Here is a 16229-nt window from a genome sequence, read left to right as displayed (position 1 = left end):
CCCAGTACAACCACCAAACCGTCTATATTGATGCCTACCGACCTTAGCAGATCAAAATTATGTCGTTAGAAATTTTTATATGCATTAACTGCATGCAAACTCTTCCTGGCACACACACACACACACACACACAAATTATTTACATTTATTTTACATCTAATCAATTTATCCAAAGAATAAATAAAATCAATGTGAATTTAACAATGACAGTGTCCACACAGTAAAAAAGTAAAATTGAGATTCAGTAGCTCCTTGGTTAGTTTGATCTTTGTAGAGGTACCTCTACAAAATTTCAGTCCAAACTTTACCGTTTGCGGACTTCCCCAGCAGTCCAGTGGTTAAGACTCCACACTTCCACTGCAGGGGGCACGGGTTTGATCCCTGGTTGGGGAACTAAGATACTGCATGCCTTGCACAGCACGACCAAAACAAAAACAAAAACAAAATTTACTGTTTGGGGTGTTACGAACTGACTGCCTTTAAGGGTGCAAGGCAATGATTGGACCCTCACCTTCCCCTGTGCTGTGTAGTCAGTTAAGGGTTTCACAACAGACAATTATCTACTTTTACAATGGAAATGGAACTTACAGTCCCATGAATCACCCTTCAGGTTGAATTCTAAATTGGCATGGCTCACTAGGTCCTGGAGAGTCCCTGCTACCCTCCAGCCAAAGTGCTCCTCTCCTTCCCACCACACCATGAGCTCCAGCCTTCGGGACTATTTTTGGTGCGCTACAAACCGCACCAGGTTGTCCCAACCCCTCCCACCCCGCCAGCCCTTTTCACCTGGCCAATTCCCACTTCTTGTTTTTTTTTTTCCCCTTCAGCTCTCTTTAGACTTCACCTCACCCTGACCACCGTTCTTCCCATGATGAAGGTTGTGTGTCCCCCTGGATGCTTCTACAACACCTGTGCTTTCCCCATCGCAGCTCTCATGCCCTGTGATGGACTGCCCACTTAACTGCATGTATCCCAGCCTAAGCCCACTGGAGACGACACCAGCTGTCTGCCTTATTCACCTTCTATCCCTATTACTCAGCAGTGGCTCAACAGAGTTGTTGAATAAGTGAAATAAATGGGAAAATGTATGTTACTTTCAAGAAAAAGAGCTAAGATGATCCCTTAGGGGAGGCTACTTGAAAAAGTAACTAACTTTATAGACAAGGTATACATGAATACTTTGCTACATTTTGTGTTGATTGTTATATTTTACTTTTCTATAAGGGAACAGGCAAGTCCTCTTTGCCGCCTACAACCCACATTTGTTATGTGACACTCCCCTCAGTGTTACTGGCTTTCAGAAGCCTGGACGTGGAGGATCACGCCTTTTCTAATGGAGTCTCTACAATCAAAAGAGGTCAAAATAGTTGTCCACGGGGAATTCCCTGGCAGTCCAGTGGTTAGGACTCTGCACTTCCACTGCAGGGGGCACAAGTTCGATCCCTGGTCGGGGAACTAAGATCCTGCATGCCGCAGGGCTCAGTCAAAAAAAAAACGTTGTCCACGGTCTTCAGACAACATAACATCTCCTTAGAAACATGTCAGCCAAGATAACATTAAGGGGAAAATTATTACAGACAAGCATATACAATATGTATCATATAACTCACGTATGTAAAACTGTGTAAATCCACAACAAGCTATGTAAGCATATGTGTGTAAAGTAATAATATTCATCAAAATATAAACAATGACTGTCTCTGGGCTGGGATTCCAAATGACATTTACTTTCTTTGTATTTTTTCCTTTTAAGTTGTATAATGAATGACTATCATTTTTACAAAAGCAATCAAGCTGTTTTGCAAAGAAAAAGTTTTTTCTCCAAATTTATCTTTTTTTTTAAAAATAATTTATTTATTTTATTTATTTATTTTTGGCTGTGTTGGGTCTTCGTTGCTTGTGCACGGGGCTTTCTCTAGTTGTGGCGAGTGGGAGCTACTCTTCGTTGCGGTGTACGGGCTTCTCATTGCAGTCGCTTCTCTTGTTGCGGAGCACGGGCTCTAGGTGCGCAGGCTTCAGTAGTTGTGGCTTGTGGGCTCTAGAGCACAGGCTCAGTAGTTGTGGCGCACGGGCTTGGTTGCTCCGCGGCATGTGGGATCTTCCCAGACCAGGGCTCGAACCCGTGTCCCCTGCATTGGCAGGTGGATTCTTAACCACTGCACCACCAGGGAAGCCCAAATTTAACTCCTTTTTAGCCTTAATTGTATTTAACTTTCACTGTGACATTCTTTTCCTTTTCTTTCTATCTTCTTGTCTGTGGAAATTTTAAAAATTTGATGGAACTCATGCCCCCTGCAGTGGGAGTGTGGAGTCTTAACCACTGGACCACCAGGGAAGTCCCTCCCCTAATCATAATAGGTATTTTCATCACTTCCTGCTGGTGCTCTGCTCAACACCTAAGGAAGTTGTACTCACTTGGTACCAATCTCTTTCCCTCACTGGTCTCACGTTCCTGCCATCTTTGTGACCCCAGTACATCGAACAGAGTAGATGTTCATAAATATTTGTTAAACTAAAAAAGCAGCAATCATTACTCCAGTAGGTGCCATATGAGGATGGGAGGGAGCAAGAGAAGGAAGGAAGGAAGGAGGGAGGATGGAAGGCGGGAGCTCAAATTCTAAGGGCTGAGGGTAAGGGTGGGAGGGCCCCAGCCCCAGCCCCACTCACTCGTTTGCTGCCTTCCTGGTCACTTTCACTCCTCTGCGTCCATGTCTATTACTCTGTCTGCAGGCTGTCAGCCTCTTTCCCTCCCTTGTCTTGACCTGCCTTTGCCAGCTCAGTGACATCACCGTCATTGGGAAGAGTTGTCCCACACTGTGCAGCCTCACACATCTGCAACCGGAAAGACAAACAGACCAGCAGACACCTTAAGGAAGCTGATGAGCAGCACAAACGGGTAAGGTGGCCAAAGAGGCCGAGGCACACAGGTAACCAAACGTGGCTAGCGTTACAGAGCACGGCATGAGACAGTGAACAAAACAATTTCCCTCTCAAAAAAACAAAAACAACAAAAGAAACCCAGACCAACCAACCAAACAACGGAGCCACAGCTTCACCAGGAATTTGAAGTGGGTGGGTTTCACCTGGTTTCCTCTTCCCTGTCTCTGAAGTTTAAATGAAACTCTGGGGCCCCGGGTACGCGTGTCCCCCCTCTGGGGGACAACCGGGCCTGACTTCCGCCTGCCCCAGGGCCTCCCAACTCATGGTCCATCCTTCTGTGACCTCATTCCCTGCCCTGGTTCCATGTGCCACTTGTGACTTAAGATCAGATCTGTTTCAGCTACCAAGCCCCAGAGGCCCCAAGGGCCCCGTTCCTTTTCAGATCAATCTGGGGGTGGTTTTAGGGCTGAGCTCTCAGCAGACCATCCTTGCGCCCGGGCCCAGAGCGCCGGCTTCTCCAGACACCAGTTGATGGGTATTTGGCTGCTTTTCCCACTGACCCCTCGAGGGGCTTTAGAGATCTCCTCCCGGGGCGCCTCGCTGCTGTTCTAGCGCCTGTCTGCGGCCGGGTGGCCCCCGTAGGCGATGGACGGCAGAGCCCCTTCGGCGCCTGAGCTGCCCGAACGGCTGGCGATGCCGGCGGCCGAGGAGAAGCACCTGCTGAGCAGCTTGGCCGCGGCACACACCTTGGCCAGAGTCCTGCGGCCCTGCTACGGCCCCCAGGGGCGGCAGAGCTCCTGGTCACCGCCAAAGGAGAAACCGTGGTCACGGGGTACGCCACGGACATCCTCCGGGCGCTGGAGCTGGAGCACCCCGCCGCCCGGCTGCTGCGGTTGGCGGCGCAGAGCCAGGCGGAGCAGAGCGGCGACGGCGCGGCCTTCGTGGTGCCCCTGCCCCAGGCTCTGCTGGCGCAGGCCGAGCGCCCGCTGCGGGCCGGCCTGCCGCGCGCCCAGCTCCGGGAGGCCTAGGGCCGCGGCGGCCGCCGAGACACTGGCCCTGCTGCCGTCCCTGGCCATCCGGGAGCTGGGGCCTCTGGAGGACCCGTTCGGGGCCCTGCACTCGGTGACCAACACGCACAGGCTGTGGCAGACGGACTGCTTGACCAAGATGGTGGCGCATGCGTGCTGGGTCCCCCGGGAGCCGGACGGCGGCTTCCGGCCGGAGCGCGTGCGCGTGTGCGCGCTGCCCGGGGCGCGGCTGGAGGACTCGTGCCTGCTCCCCGGCCTGGCCCTGCCCGGCAAGCCCTGCGGCCAGGTGGCCATGGTGCTGAGCGGCGCCAGGGTGGCTCTGATGGCCTGCGCCTCGGGCCCGCCAGCCCCAGTGCCCGGCCACGGCTCGTCTCTCTAGTCCTGATGACCTGACCGAGTTCAGGAAGGGCAGCGAGAGGCTGATAGAAAAGCAGGTGGCCCAGCTGGCAGCCGCGTCTATTAACGTGGTGGTGGTTTGGGGGCAAATTGACGAGGAGACCCTAACGCATGCTGACAGGTGCGGCCTCATGGTGATTCAGGTGAAGTCCCGGCGGGAGATGGTGTACCTGAGCGAGGTGTCTGGCGCACCTCTGATGCCTTATCTGCTTCCTCCGCTGGAGCCAGGGAAGTGTCAGAGGGTGTACGGGCAGGAGCTGGGAGAAGGTTTGGCTGTGGTATTTGAGTGAGAAACTCCAGGCACCCCTGCCCTCACCTTGGTGCTCAGGGAGGCCACCGCTGAGGGGCTACGGGGTGCAGAGTAGGCTGCCTACCATGGCATTGATGCCTATTTCCGGTTATGCCAGGATCCCAGACTGCTTCCAGGAGCTGGGGCCACGGAGCTGGCTCTGGCGAAAATGCTCTCAGAGAAAGGAACCAAACTGGAAGGGCCCAGTGGTCCCACCTTCCTGGCATTTGCCCAGGCCCTGCAGTCTCTTCCTGAAACCCTGGCAGAGAAGGCAGGCTTAGCCGTCTCAGACGTGATGGCAGAAATGAACGGAGCTCACCAAGCTGGGAATTTCCTGATAGCACTGGAGGTTGAAGGGATAATAAATGCGGCCCAGGAAGAGGTGTGGGACACCCTAATAGCCAAAGCCCAAGGACTTCGAGCCGTGGCTGACATGGTACTACAGCTCCTGACTGTCGATGACATTGTAGTAGCCAAGAAAAGTCCCACACCTCACCAGGACCTGAAACCTGAACCTAAGAAGGCAAAGGAGCGCCCATCCCCCATGAAAAAAAGGAGTCCTTGGAACAAATAAGTGGCAACATCCTCAATAAAATGGGGTTGCCAAGGAGGGCACTGCCACCCCAAAAATGAATGTTGCCTTGTATTGCCTCCACGTTTGCTGCTATTTGAGTCCATTTCTTTAGATAAAAACAACATAACCGTTAAAGTCCTTTCCATTGATTTACTTCCTTTCAGATTCTTGGCTTTTTTCATTTCCTGTTTCTCTCCATCAGATTCTGTTCTTTCCTCCAGGATTCAATTCTGTTAAAGATTTTTAAATTGAGTACCTGAATTTTGGGGATGCAAGAAAGGGCAGGTATCTCTTCCCAACTGTTTGAGTATTCCTGCATGAATTCTAAATTTCTAGAATTTCTGTCTAAATGTCACTTTAGCAATCTGAGGACCTCAGTTTCAGCTTAAAGGAGTGGCCGCTCATTCCTGTTGTGATTATTTGGAAAAAGAAGGGAATGTTATTTTAAGGCAAAAAATCAATATAAAGGAGGAAAATGAGCTGGTAGGCAGAAATATATTTTTTAAAAAGCATCCTTGGCATATATAACAAAAGATAAGGACACACACCTTAGAACCGCACTACAGTTCCAGTGGAGGTGAGGAGCACTGGGGAGCACCCAGCACCAGGTTATCCTGGCCAGGCTGTGATTATGCCCAGATACTCCTGGGCAGTAAAGAGAGTTGAGCAGAGCTGGGAACATGTTACCCAAAACCTTTCCCACTTAACCATCCAAGTTACTCTGCCTCTGGGAAAAGAGCTGAATGTAGGGACAGAACTGAGGTGATGGGAAGCTGCAGTCTCTTAAGAATCAAAACAAAGAAGCTTAAGCATTTGGAGAGAGAACCAGACTCAAGAAACAATTGTCTTATAGCAGGCATATTAGCTGCAACAACGCAAAACAAATTTGCAAAGATTCTTTGAAACCCAGAAGTGAAATCCTGAGAAGCTGTTAGTGAACAAAGGATGGCACATGAAAATGTATAGAACTACACTCGTTATCACTAACTTATAGTAATAAGTTATATCTATACAACATCCTTGATGTGTCTTTCCTTGCTGCGTCTTCATCGTTATATTTTAGCGAATATAACTAAGTGCTGTCATATTTCTCCCCTGCCCTCAGGTTCCGTATTGTTCTCAGAGTCTCAAATTCCATAGTGATGATGATAGAGATAGGTAACTTTTTAAAGCAGTTCAAAAGCACTTTGTCTTCATTTTATTTAGTCATCAAAACAAACTTATGAGAAAGAAGCTTGTTATCTCTCAGTTGCAGGAGACACAATTGAGCTTCAGAGAAATTAAGTAATTGGCCAAATTTATACAGTAAATAGAAGAGGAAAACCCATTCTCTTATTCATTACTTTATTGCCCCAGATTCCTCTGTTGTGATGTTTTCAGAGATATAACCCCTATGATTATGAAGAAAGTATGTCTCAAAAATGTAAACTGAAAATTTACAATTAGTGTTTTGTTTTTTGGTGTTTTTTTTTGTTTGTTTGTTTTTTTGCCACACCGAGCAGCATGCAGGATCTTAGTTCCCTGACCAGGGATCGAACCCGTGCCCCCTGAATTGGGAGCACGGAGTCTTAACCACTGGACTGCCAGGGAAGTCCCTACAATTAGTGTTTTTTAAATTAGACAAAAAGGCATGTTTACTTTGCAAGATAAAATAAGTAAATAAAGACAGCTCTTGCTCACAGAGAACATTTTAGTTATAGATCCAAGACATACGAAGGCCAAACATACATGTAACTTAGTATCTTTTAAGTGCCCTAAATTTAATATACGAGTGATTTTTTTTTTAAATCAATTAATTAAATTTATTTTATTTTTGGCTACACTGGGTCTTCGTTGCTGCGCATGGGCTTTCTCTCTAGTTGCGGCGAGCGGGGGCCTGCTCTTCGTTGCGGTGCGCGGGTTTCTCATTGCGGGGGCTTTTCTTTTTGCGGAGCACGGCTCTAGGCGCACGGGCTTCAGTAGTTGTGGCACATGGGCTCAGTAGTTGTGGCTTGCGGGCTCTAGAGCGCAGGCTCAGTAATTGTGGCTCACGGGCTTAGTTGCTCTGCGGCACGTGGAATCTTCCCAGACCAGGGATCGAACCCGTGTCCTCTGCATTGGCAGGCGGACTCCCAACCATTGCACCACCAGGGAAGTCCCACGAGTGATTTTTTTGATCAGTGGGGAGAAATCATACTGTAACATTACCATCTCCTTTTCCCCTAGACAGACAGATACACACACAATTATATATATATATATATATATATGTATATATACACACAAGTTAAAATTAGCAAGGACAGCCTTACAAGTGATGAAGAAATATATGGCAGATACAAATTTAACTGGCTTATACTGAGGGCTTTAAAGGTAAAAACACCTAACCCCAATTTGAAACCTAAAGACCCAGAGAATTCAGGCATCTCATGGGAAAGCTGGCAAGGTCCTAGAGCTTGTGCTAAGGAGGCCCCTGAATCACCCTGGTTCCCATCTGTCCCATGACTAGTTGGCCAGCTTCTTCAATTCTGTAACTGCGAAGTATCCCTTCAGATAAATCTGCTTGATCGAGCCAGAGCTGGCTTCCCCTTCTTGTTATCTAAAGAGCTTTAGGACTTCCCCGGTGGCACATTGGTTAAGACCCCGTGCCTCCAGTGCAGGGTCGGGGAAGTTCCGCCATGCCATGCAGTGCGGCCAAGAATAGAAAATAAAGAGCATTAGCTGCTCTAGAAGAGAAGGAAACATCAACAATGGTTAGGTTGACTACCGTGGGCAGCTAGCAGACACGGCTTGGGGAAGAGGACCAGAAGGGAGAGCTCAGTACGAACTGAAAGTGTTTGGGTGTTGAGGTTTTTTTAGCATCAGTTGAGGCTTATCTCCAACCCTACAGCCTGCCTTCTAAACTCTTGCTACTTAGCAGTGATCCCTGAAACAGTGGCACTGGCATCATTCGGGAGCATGTTAGACATGCAGAATCTCAGCCGCCCCCAGCCCCTCAACAACCTACTTTGTCAGATTTTGCACTTTAACAAGATCCCCAGGTGACTGGGGTGCATATTAAAGTCTGAGAAGCACTGATCTAAGCTACACTCCCAGTTAGCTCTATCTTGATTATGCCTAGAAATCAAGTATCCTCTTAACATCATCTTTAAGCATTCTAAGTGTCAAAATGTCTGAAATCAGACATAAAGTTGTGTTCTTTTCTCCTACTGACTATGGAGAAACTGACCAGAATTTGACCTCAATTTACCAGGTCTCTCTGGATCCTGCTTCAAGGTTCAGGATCAAGCTCTCCTAGGATGCAGGGGTCTCGAGTTCTCCAAGGGCCCAAGGACTTGGCTACATCTTTCTCTTCCAAGAGTGCTGTCTTCAGCTCCAGAAGCAGCTGAAATTTCAAAAACAACAATTTCGAGAGCACATTCTCCATGAAACTTGCAGCCGGTGGACTTGTCTGTTCTTCTAGCCCCCACACCTTCCAATTTAGTGACATTGTGTTGTGGGTTCTGAGTTGACCCAGCAAGCAGAGAGCAAAGAGATAGATCAGGAGAAAACAGGGACTGAAAACAAGAACTTCTGAGTCCTGGGGGATGAAGAAGATGGTGGCTGCCTGGGTGGGGAAGACTGGGGGCGGAGTTGGGAGCACTACACCCATACTTCTGGGCACCTGTGAGCACAGACCCAAGACTGGGGCCTACACAAATCCTGGAGTCCTGAAGGGACGAAAGTCATTGCTTCCAAACTGTGAAAAGAAGATTGAAACAGAAAGAGCTGTCAGTAGTCTGTTCCAATCCTTTGTCTATTTCTGGACCTCTTCCCAAGAGGCCTTTCTCAAGAGATCCCCTTACAGCAGGAGCTCTGCTTTCTAGGCCTACAAGTCTGAAATCCCTTTAGTGCAGAGGCCAAAGGATAGAGAAAGCTAAGACTCAAGAGAGAAAACAGAAGACTTCCAAACTGGGACATACTGAATGGGAGGAAAAGGGAAGACTGGGGCTCAGGGACTCAACCATTTCTTTTGCGAATGAAACGAAACTAGTTAAGAAGACTTGCTTGTACCCTGTCAGCTGGCCTGACATAAATACACATGTTTGTAGCCCCAGGCCCCTCCCATTTCTGCCTGAACCTTTCTGGAATAGAGACCAACTCTGGATGGTGCTTCACCATGATGTGAGGGGCGTAGCATTGTTAAGTATTTACTGATGGGCTACTTCCCACTGATTATTGAAAATTTTCCTTGTACTGAGTTTCCTTGTTAAGCTAACTACCCCAGGGAAAGTTGTCCCCAAAGTGCTAAAATGCTAAAACCGCAGTAGACACAGAAACCCCCAGAATCTCTGTGATTCCTAAAGTAGCTGATTCAACTTTTTTCCCAAAATATCAACCTCCCCTCCCACCAGCTAAAGATCCCCTTCCTAACTGGGGAAGGGGGGAGAGGAAGATGGTTGGGGGAGAATGAGAGAGATGCTGGCAGGATCTGAGAGGGGCTCTGCTCACCTCCTCATGGGCTCTAAGGAGTGAGATGAGAAAAAGGCAGTAGAATCTCCAGGAAAGTTTGAGGGTCTGAAAACAGAGGAGAGTCTCTGCTTCTGGTCTGCAACCTGGAGCCCCCCAAGGACTGCCAACAGGATGGAGCCAAAATGACAGGGTGGGAGGAGCAGGGAAGAAAGGGCTCTCCCGGGACAGCAGGCAGGTCTCCCTGTGCCTCAGGAGGAGATCAAGAATTGACTTGGCTGGGGGACTTCCCTGGTGGTCCAATGGTTAAGAATCGTCTTCCAATGCAGGGGACACGGGTTCGATCCCTGGTCTGAGATCTAAGCCTGCACGCCGCAACTACTGAGCCCATGCGCCACAACTAGAGAGAAAGCCCGTGCGCCACAATGAAGAGCCCACGCACCACAACAAAAGATCCCACGTGCTGCAACTAAGAATAATGCAGCCAAAAATAAAATAAATTAAAAAAAAAAGAACTGACTTGGCTGATCGACAGAGGAATGGATAAGAAAGATGTGGTATGTATATATATATATATATATATATATATATATATATATATATATATATATATATAATGGAATATTACTCAGCCATAAAAAAGAATAAAATAATGCCATTCATGGCCACATGGATGGACCTAGAGATTATCATACTAAGTGAAGTAAGCCAGAAAGAGAACGACAAATACCGCATGATATTACTTATATGTGGAAACTAAAATATGATGCAAATGAACTTATCTATGAAACAGAAACAAACCCACAGACATAGAGAACAGACTTGTGGTTGCTAAGGGGGAGGGGAGGTGGGGAGGGAGGGACTGGGAGTTTGGGATTAGCAGATGCAAACTATTACATACAGAATGGATAGACAACAAGGTCCTACTGTAGAGCACAGGGAACTATATTAAAGATCCTATGATAACCATAATGGAAAAGAATATGAAAAAGAATGTATATATATGTATAACTGAATCATTTTGCTGTACAGCAGAAATTAACACAACATTGTAAATCAACCATACTTCAATAAAATAAATTTAAAAAAAATTGATTTGACTTTAGTCTGGACTGATCAAGAAAAACCATGAAGGGACTAAATTTACCTGGAATTAACTAAATTAAATATTCTACCATCAGGCAGAAAGGGAGCTGGGAAAAGAAATTTTAAGATCATTTAATTATAGAAATACATACTTCGAACACCTTGAGTTTGGGACTTGAGAATTCAAACCTTCTACAAATGTAAAGACTGAATGAGGAATTTGGACACTCCAGCACATGTCATTAACAGAGCTTGCCATTGGTTACTGCAGAGCTAAGTAAGAGAGAATAGAGGCTGGTTAGCAAAACAACGGCAATCTTTCTGTACTGCAGCACAGATTTGAGATGCAGTTTTATTCATTCTACAGGTTAAAAACAAAATCATGGCTCTCTATAAGTTTTCTTCTAATTCACTGAATGCAATCAGAAAGGAGAGGTGGATCCTGGTGAGTTTAGGCCAGATATGCCTCTCTAAACGTCACTGAATGCACAACGGAAAACATTTTCACATCCGGATCATTATAAATTTTTAAAAACAACTTAACCCCTGTGTACTCTGCCTCCTGTGCCCACCGACTCCAGAACCTAGCATTGCAGAGGGCCCCAGTGCGGCTGCTTACCTGAGTTTACCCTCTCGGGAAGCACCCAAGCTCTGGACGAGCACACCCTGCTCCACCCCTACCCCCAGAAGCGATGAGATCCATCAGTCAGCCTCAGTCTTCCTTGCGTAGATGCCAAATACTCCGTGCTTCACATTGCATTCCTACATTCATTTTGATCTAAAACCTCCTTCTATTTCAATTAATGTACATACATTACATTACATTACAATAATGTAATTTGTTGACAAAAGGAGTAATAATCCATTGCAATATTGTTTCACGTGAAAAAGTTTCCAAAATGACTTGCAATGTTTTTTTACACTAGATTTTTTTTTTAATATTTACGTATTTGGTTGCACGGGGTCTCAGTTGCGGCAGGAGGGCTCCTTAGTTGCAGCTCCAGGGCTCTTAGTCGTGGCTCACTGGCTCCTTAGTTGCAGCACGCAGGCTCCTTAGTTGTGGCATGTGAACTCTTGCAGCATGAATGTGGGATCTAGTTCCCTGACCAGGGATCGAACCTGGGCCCCCTGCACTGGGAGCACAGAGTCTTATCCACTGTGCCACCAGTGAAGTCCCTAGATTTTAATTTGAGAAAAATCTACACATGCCTTAATTCCTGAAACTAAATAGAAAACATTTCAAAATACACCCAGATGTTACCGAAATTTAGTCTTTTTTTTATTGAGATATAATTGACATATGATATTGTATTAGTTTTAGGTATACAACATAATGATTTGACATATGTATATATTGTGAAATGATCACAATTAGTTAACATGTATCTCCGCACATAGTTACAAATTTTTTTTTCTTGTGATGAGAATTTTTAAGATCCACTCCCTTGGTAAACTTCAAATACACAATATTGTCAACTAGAGTCACCACGCTATACGTTACATCCCAGGACTTATGTATCTGGTAACTGGAAGTTTGTACCTTTTGACCCCCTTCACCCATTTTGCCCACTCTCCACATGTACCCCCAATGTCTCCACCTCTGGAAACTGATAATCTGTTCTCTGTATATTTGAGTTCGTTTTTGTTTGTCTTTTCTTGTTGTTCCACGTATAAGTGGATCATATACTATTTGTCTTTCTCTGACTTATTCCACTTAGCGTAATGCTCTCAAGGTCCATCCACGTTGTTGCAAATGGCAGGATTTCCTTCTATTTCATGGCTGAGTAATATTCCACTGTGTATATATATCACCTTTTCTTTATCCATTCATCCATTGACAGACTCTTAGGTTGTTTCCATGTCTTGGCTATTGTGAATAATGCTGCAATGAACATGGGGTTGTAGACATGTTTTTGAGATAGTGATTAAGCTTTCTTCCGATAAATACCCACAAGTTGAATTGCTGGATCATAAGGTAGTTCTATTTTTAATTTTTTGAGGACCCTCCATACTGTTCTCCATAGTGGCTGCACCAATTTACATTCCCCCAACAGTGCAGAAGTGTTCCCTTTCTCCACACCCTCAGAAACACTTACTGCTGTCTTTTTGATAATAGCCAGGTAATAGACAGGTGTGAGGTGATAGCCCATTAGGGTTTTGATTTACATTTCTCTGATGATTAGTGATGTTGGGCACCTTTTCATGTACCTGTTGGCGTTTGTACATCTTTGAAAAAATGTCTCTTCCTCTCCCCATTTTAAATTGGACTGTTTTTGTTTGTTTTTGCTATTGAGTTGTATGAGCACGTCACTGAAATTTAAAGTCTTTACTCAGATGTTCAGCATCACACCACACAGGTACATCCGTAGAGATTGATATGCTAATGCCACAGTCGGAAATTCAGTTTTCCTATTTCTGTGTAAATTTTTATTTTGCCTTATGCTACAATAGGCACTAAGTAGTAGAGAATGAGAATATCATCAATGATTTGAAATATAGAAATAGTAATGCAATAAATTTTCTAGTTGTTGTTTTTGCCCGTGCTGCGTGGCTTGCAGGATCTCAAGTTCCCTGAGCAGGGACTGAAGCCCGGCCACAGCAGTGAAAGCCCAGAATCCTAACCACTAGGCCACCAGGGAACTCTCAGTAATGCAATATTTATTCAGAGAAAATATTCCTATGTGCCTTCTTGTTACATTTTACTCCATTTTCTATTATATTACAAATTCATTAGGTATAATTGCTTTTCTCCTCCCTCCCACATTTTAGTTTCTGTGTTGTTTTGTATATTTCTCATCCATTTCTTTATTTCTTTGCCCATGGGTTCTACTTTTCCTCAATTCCTATGGCTCTCATTACAACGAGTAATTAATCATCTTTGCCTTTTATTTAGTCTCTGGCTTCTTGAAATGCCTGCTCACCTTATTCTTTTCCATCTTTTCCATCTTGGGTAAGTTTTCTTTTGCTTGTCTGTTTGCTTGTTTCCTGGGAGTTTCAGAAAGATAATTCCCTATTTTCTCCCCAACATCTGGGTTTCCTTTTCATAAATTAAATTTCTCTTCTTTCATTTTTCTCCACTCTCTACTGATCTCTTCAGCTTTTTTTTTTTAAGATTTTTTTTAAATTAATTAATTAATTAATTTATGGCTGTGTTTGGTCTTCGTTTCTGTGCGAGGGCTTTCCCTAGTTGTGGCAAGCGGGGGCACTCTTCATTGCGGTGCGCGGGCCTCTCACTATCGTGGCCTCTCTTGTTGCGGAGCACAGGCTCCAGACGCGCAGGCTCAGTAATTGTGGCTCACGGGCCCAGTTGCTCCGCGGCATGTGGGATCTTCCCAGACCAGGGCTCGAACCCTTGTCCCCTGCATTGGCAGGCAGATTCCCAACCACTGCGCCACCAGGGAAGCCCTCTTCAGCTTTTTACTTTCATAAAGTTTTTCCTCTACTGAACTCTCCTAAACTCTTATGTTGCACTTATCCAAATAATCCAAATAACAGGTTTCTAGAAGTGCTGAGAGTTTAAAATTTCCTCTCATTCTGCATAGTAAACAGTGGAGAGTTCTAGAAGTAAGTGTAGCTGTTTATATTTCAAGTAATAGTGGGGTACAGTTGGATTTATTATGGCAATTTGAACATTTATTAAGTGCTAACTCAGCGTTAAGAACTATCCTGATACCAGGATTTAACTCGGCCAACAGGCAAGGAATCTCGATCAGGCAAACTCACCATTTAGAAGTATTAGAAAGTGGACGGAAGATAGCTGGAAAGACAAGGGTCACGTGCTTCCATTGCTGCAGCCGCCTACACGTGACACTTGGTAGCTGATCAGCGTACTGAGTGAAGGAATGAATGAAGCTGTTTTGAAGCTTCACGGGATGGTGTGGGACCCCAATCTCATCTCCTGTTGCAGGGAGAGTGACTGACTGAGTGCCTCGGCGACCTTGGAATCCACCACCAGGATCCTCAGAAGGGAACCTGTGCTCCAGCACTCCGGCCCGTCTGGCCAAAGCCAACCCACTCTGCCTGCTCCGCCTCCCCTTCCCAGGGGTCAGATCTCCTGCCTCTTCAACTCTCTCTCCCCTTTCTTCCCTCATAGATATTTCCTCCTCAGTCTCCTGCATGACAATCCTGTCTTGGCATCAATTTTGCAGAGGAGCTGAACTACAGAAATATAAGATTACCCTGAAATCTAGATTTGTCCTCCTAAGTGAGTGACCCTCCTCTTCTGAAAAGTCATTCAAGGAGAGATAACTTCGATTTATAACCAACTACCTCACCCAACCTCCCACCCTTAGAGCCACTCCCTACACCACTCCCTAAGGGTATAGCAGGGCCTCGCCTTACACCTTCCCCACCTCACCTAACAACACACACACACACACACACACCTTCCTCTTTTGCAAGTGTTATTATTTATTTCTTTAAGCCAAGTAAGCTTATCCTTTGAATGTACTCTCCCTTTCTCCTCTTATTAAGGCATTGTTACTACATTAATGATGAAAATAAAATGCTTTGCATAAGAACAAGCATTTTTGTTACCTTCCTGAGCCCTTTGTAGAAACATTACCTCATTTGATCCACATAATAACTGTGAGATGAGCCGGACCAGTATTATCAGCCCTACTTCACAGATGAAGAAACCGAGACCCAGACTAATTCTCTGGGGGCATCAGTTTCCAAGTCTGCCCAATGAAGGCTTGAACCCTATGGCCTCTAAGTCCTCCTCCACTTCTAAAATGGTACCACTTCCATAATTTGTCTGAAGTTACAAAGCTAGTGGTTAGCGGTGGATTAGGGGTCTGAGGTGAATGCCTTTGCTTGCCAGGCGAACTCCCCCACACCATCTTGTCTTTGCTGACCACAGCGATGGCTAACACTTATTAGCTGGCCCTGTGCTAATTCCTCTCAGGGGCACTGCTGAATACCTACTCGGCACCCCGCCCCCTCAGTACCCCCTATCTAAAAGGATGTAGATTTCAGTTCCACACACACTTATCAGGAGCCGACCCCACCCTTATTCTAAGGATATGCTCTGGTTGGCTGGTAGGTTTAACCTGATCAAGGCTTTCCATTCTCCTGGCCAGAGTTACTGGTCTAGGGCTAGGGCTGGGCCCGGGCCCAGGCAGTCCAAGCAGGGTGAACTGGAGGATTCTGGCCTGGAACACATGACGGGAAGTGCACTCTCTCCTACTGAACGTAAATTAGGAAGCACTGGCTTTACTGCACCAGCAGCCTCTTTGTGCCCCAGGGGGAAGCCGCAGGATTCTTCTTTGGGCTGATAGTTTCAAGCAGCTGAAATCTATGAGATGTCTACATCTCTAAAACTATAAGCAAACAACAGAGGCAAAGACCGATGAAGTCACTGAGAACCAGGGAGTTACTAGATTTGGCCAGACTCATACCACCTGTTTGGGCGGTTAGGACTAGATTTCACCTTTCCAATGACTGACCCGGGGTTCTCTGTGCCTCAGAAAGCAGAGGATGCGCCCCTGTGCAGGGGTCCAGACAGAGGGCTCACTGCTGAATGGAACCCCAGCAGTATGTCTGAGGG

At 46.1% G+C, this 16229-nt stretch overlaps 1 protein-coding gene across 1 annotated transcript; it reads left to right on the top strand.

The window, feature by feature from the left end:
- Positions 1-3525: 3525 nt before the first annotated feature.
- On the top strand, positions 3526-5167 carry CCT8L2 (chaperonin containing TCP1 subunit 8 like 2). Its single transcript, XM_036864243.1, is given in 4 exon segments — positions 3526-3670; positions 3673-3905; positions 3907-4250; positions 4252-5167. Coding segments are annotated over 4 exon segments (1638 nt in total).
- Positions 5168-16229: the final 11062 nt, after the last annotated feature.

Source organism: Balaenoptera musculus, chromosome 9, assembly GCF_009873245.2.
Source record: "Balaenoptera musculus isolate JJ_BM4_2016_0621 chromosome 9, mBalMus1.pri.v3, whole genome shotgun sequence".
Lineage (NCBI taxonomy): Eukaryota > Metazoa > Chordata > Mammalia > Artiodactyla > Balaenopteridae > Balaenoptera > Balaenoptera musculus.
Note: the sequence above shows the minus strand (reverse complement) of the source record. Positions and strands in the feature narration are given on the sequence as shown.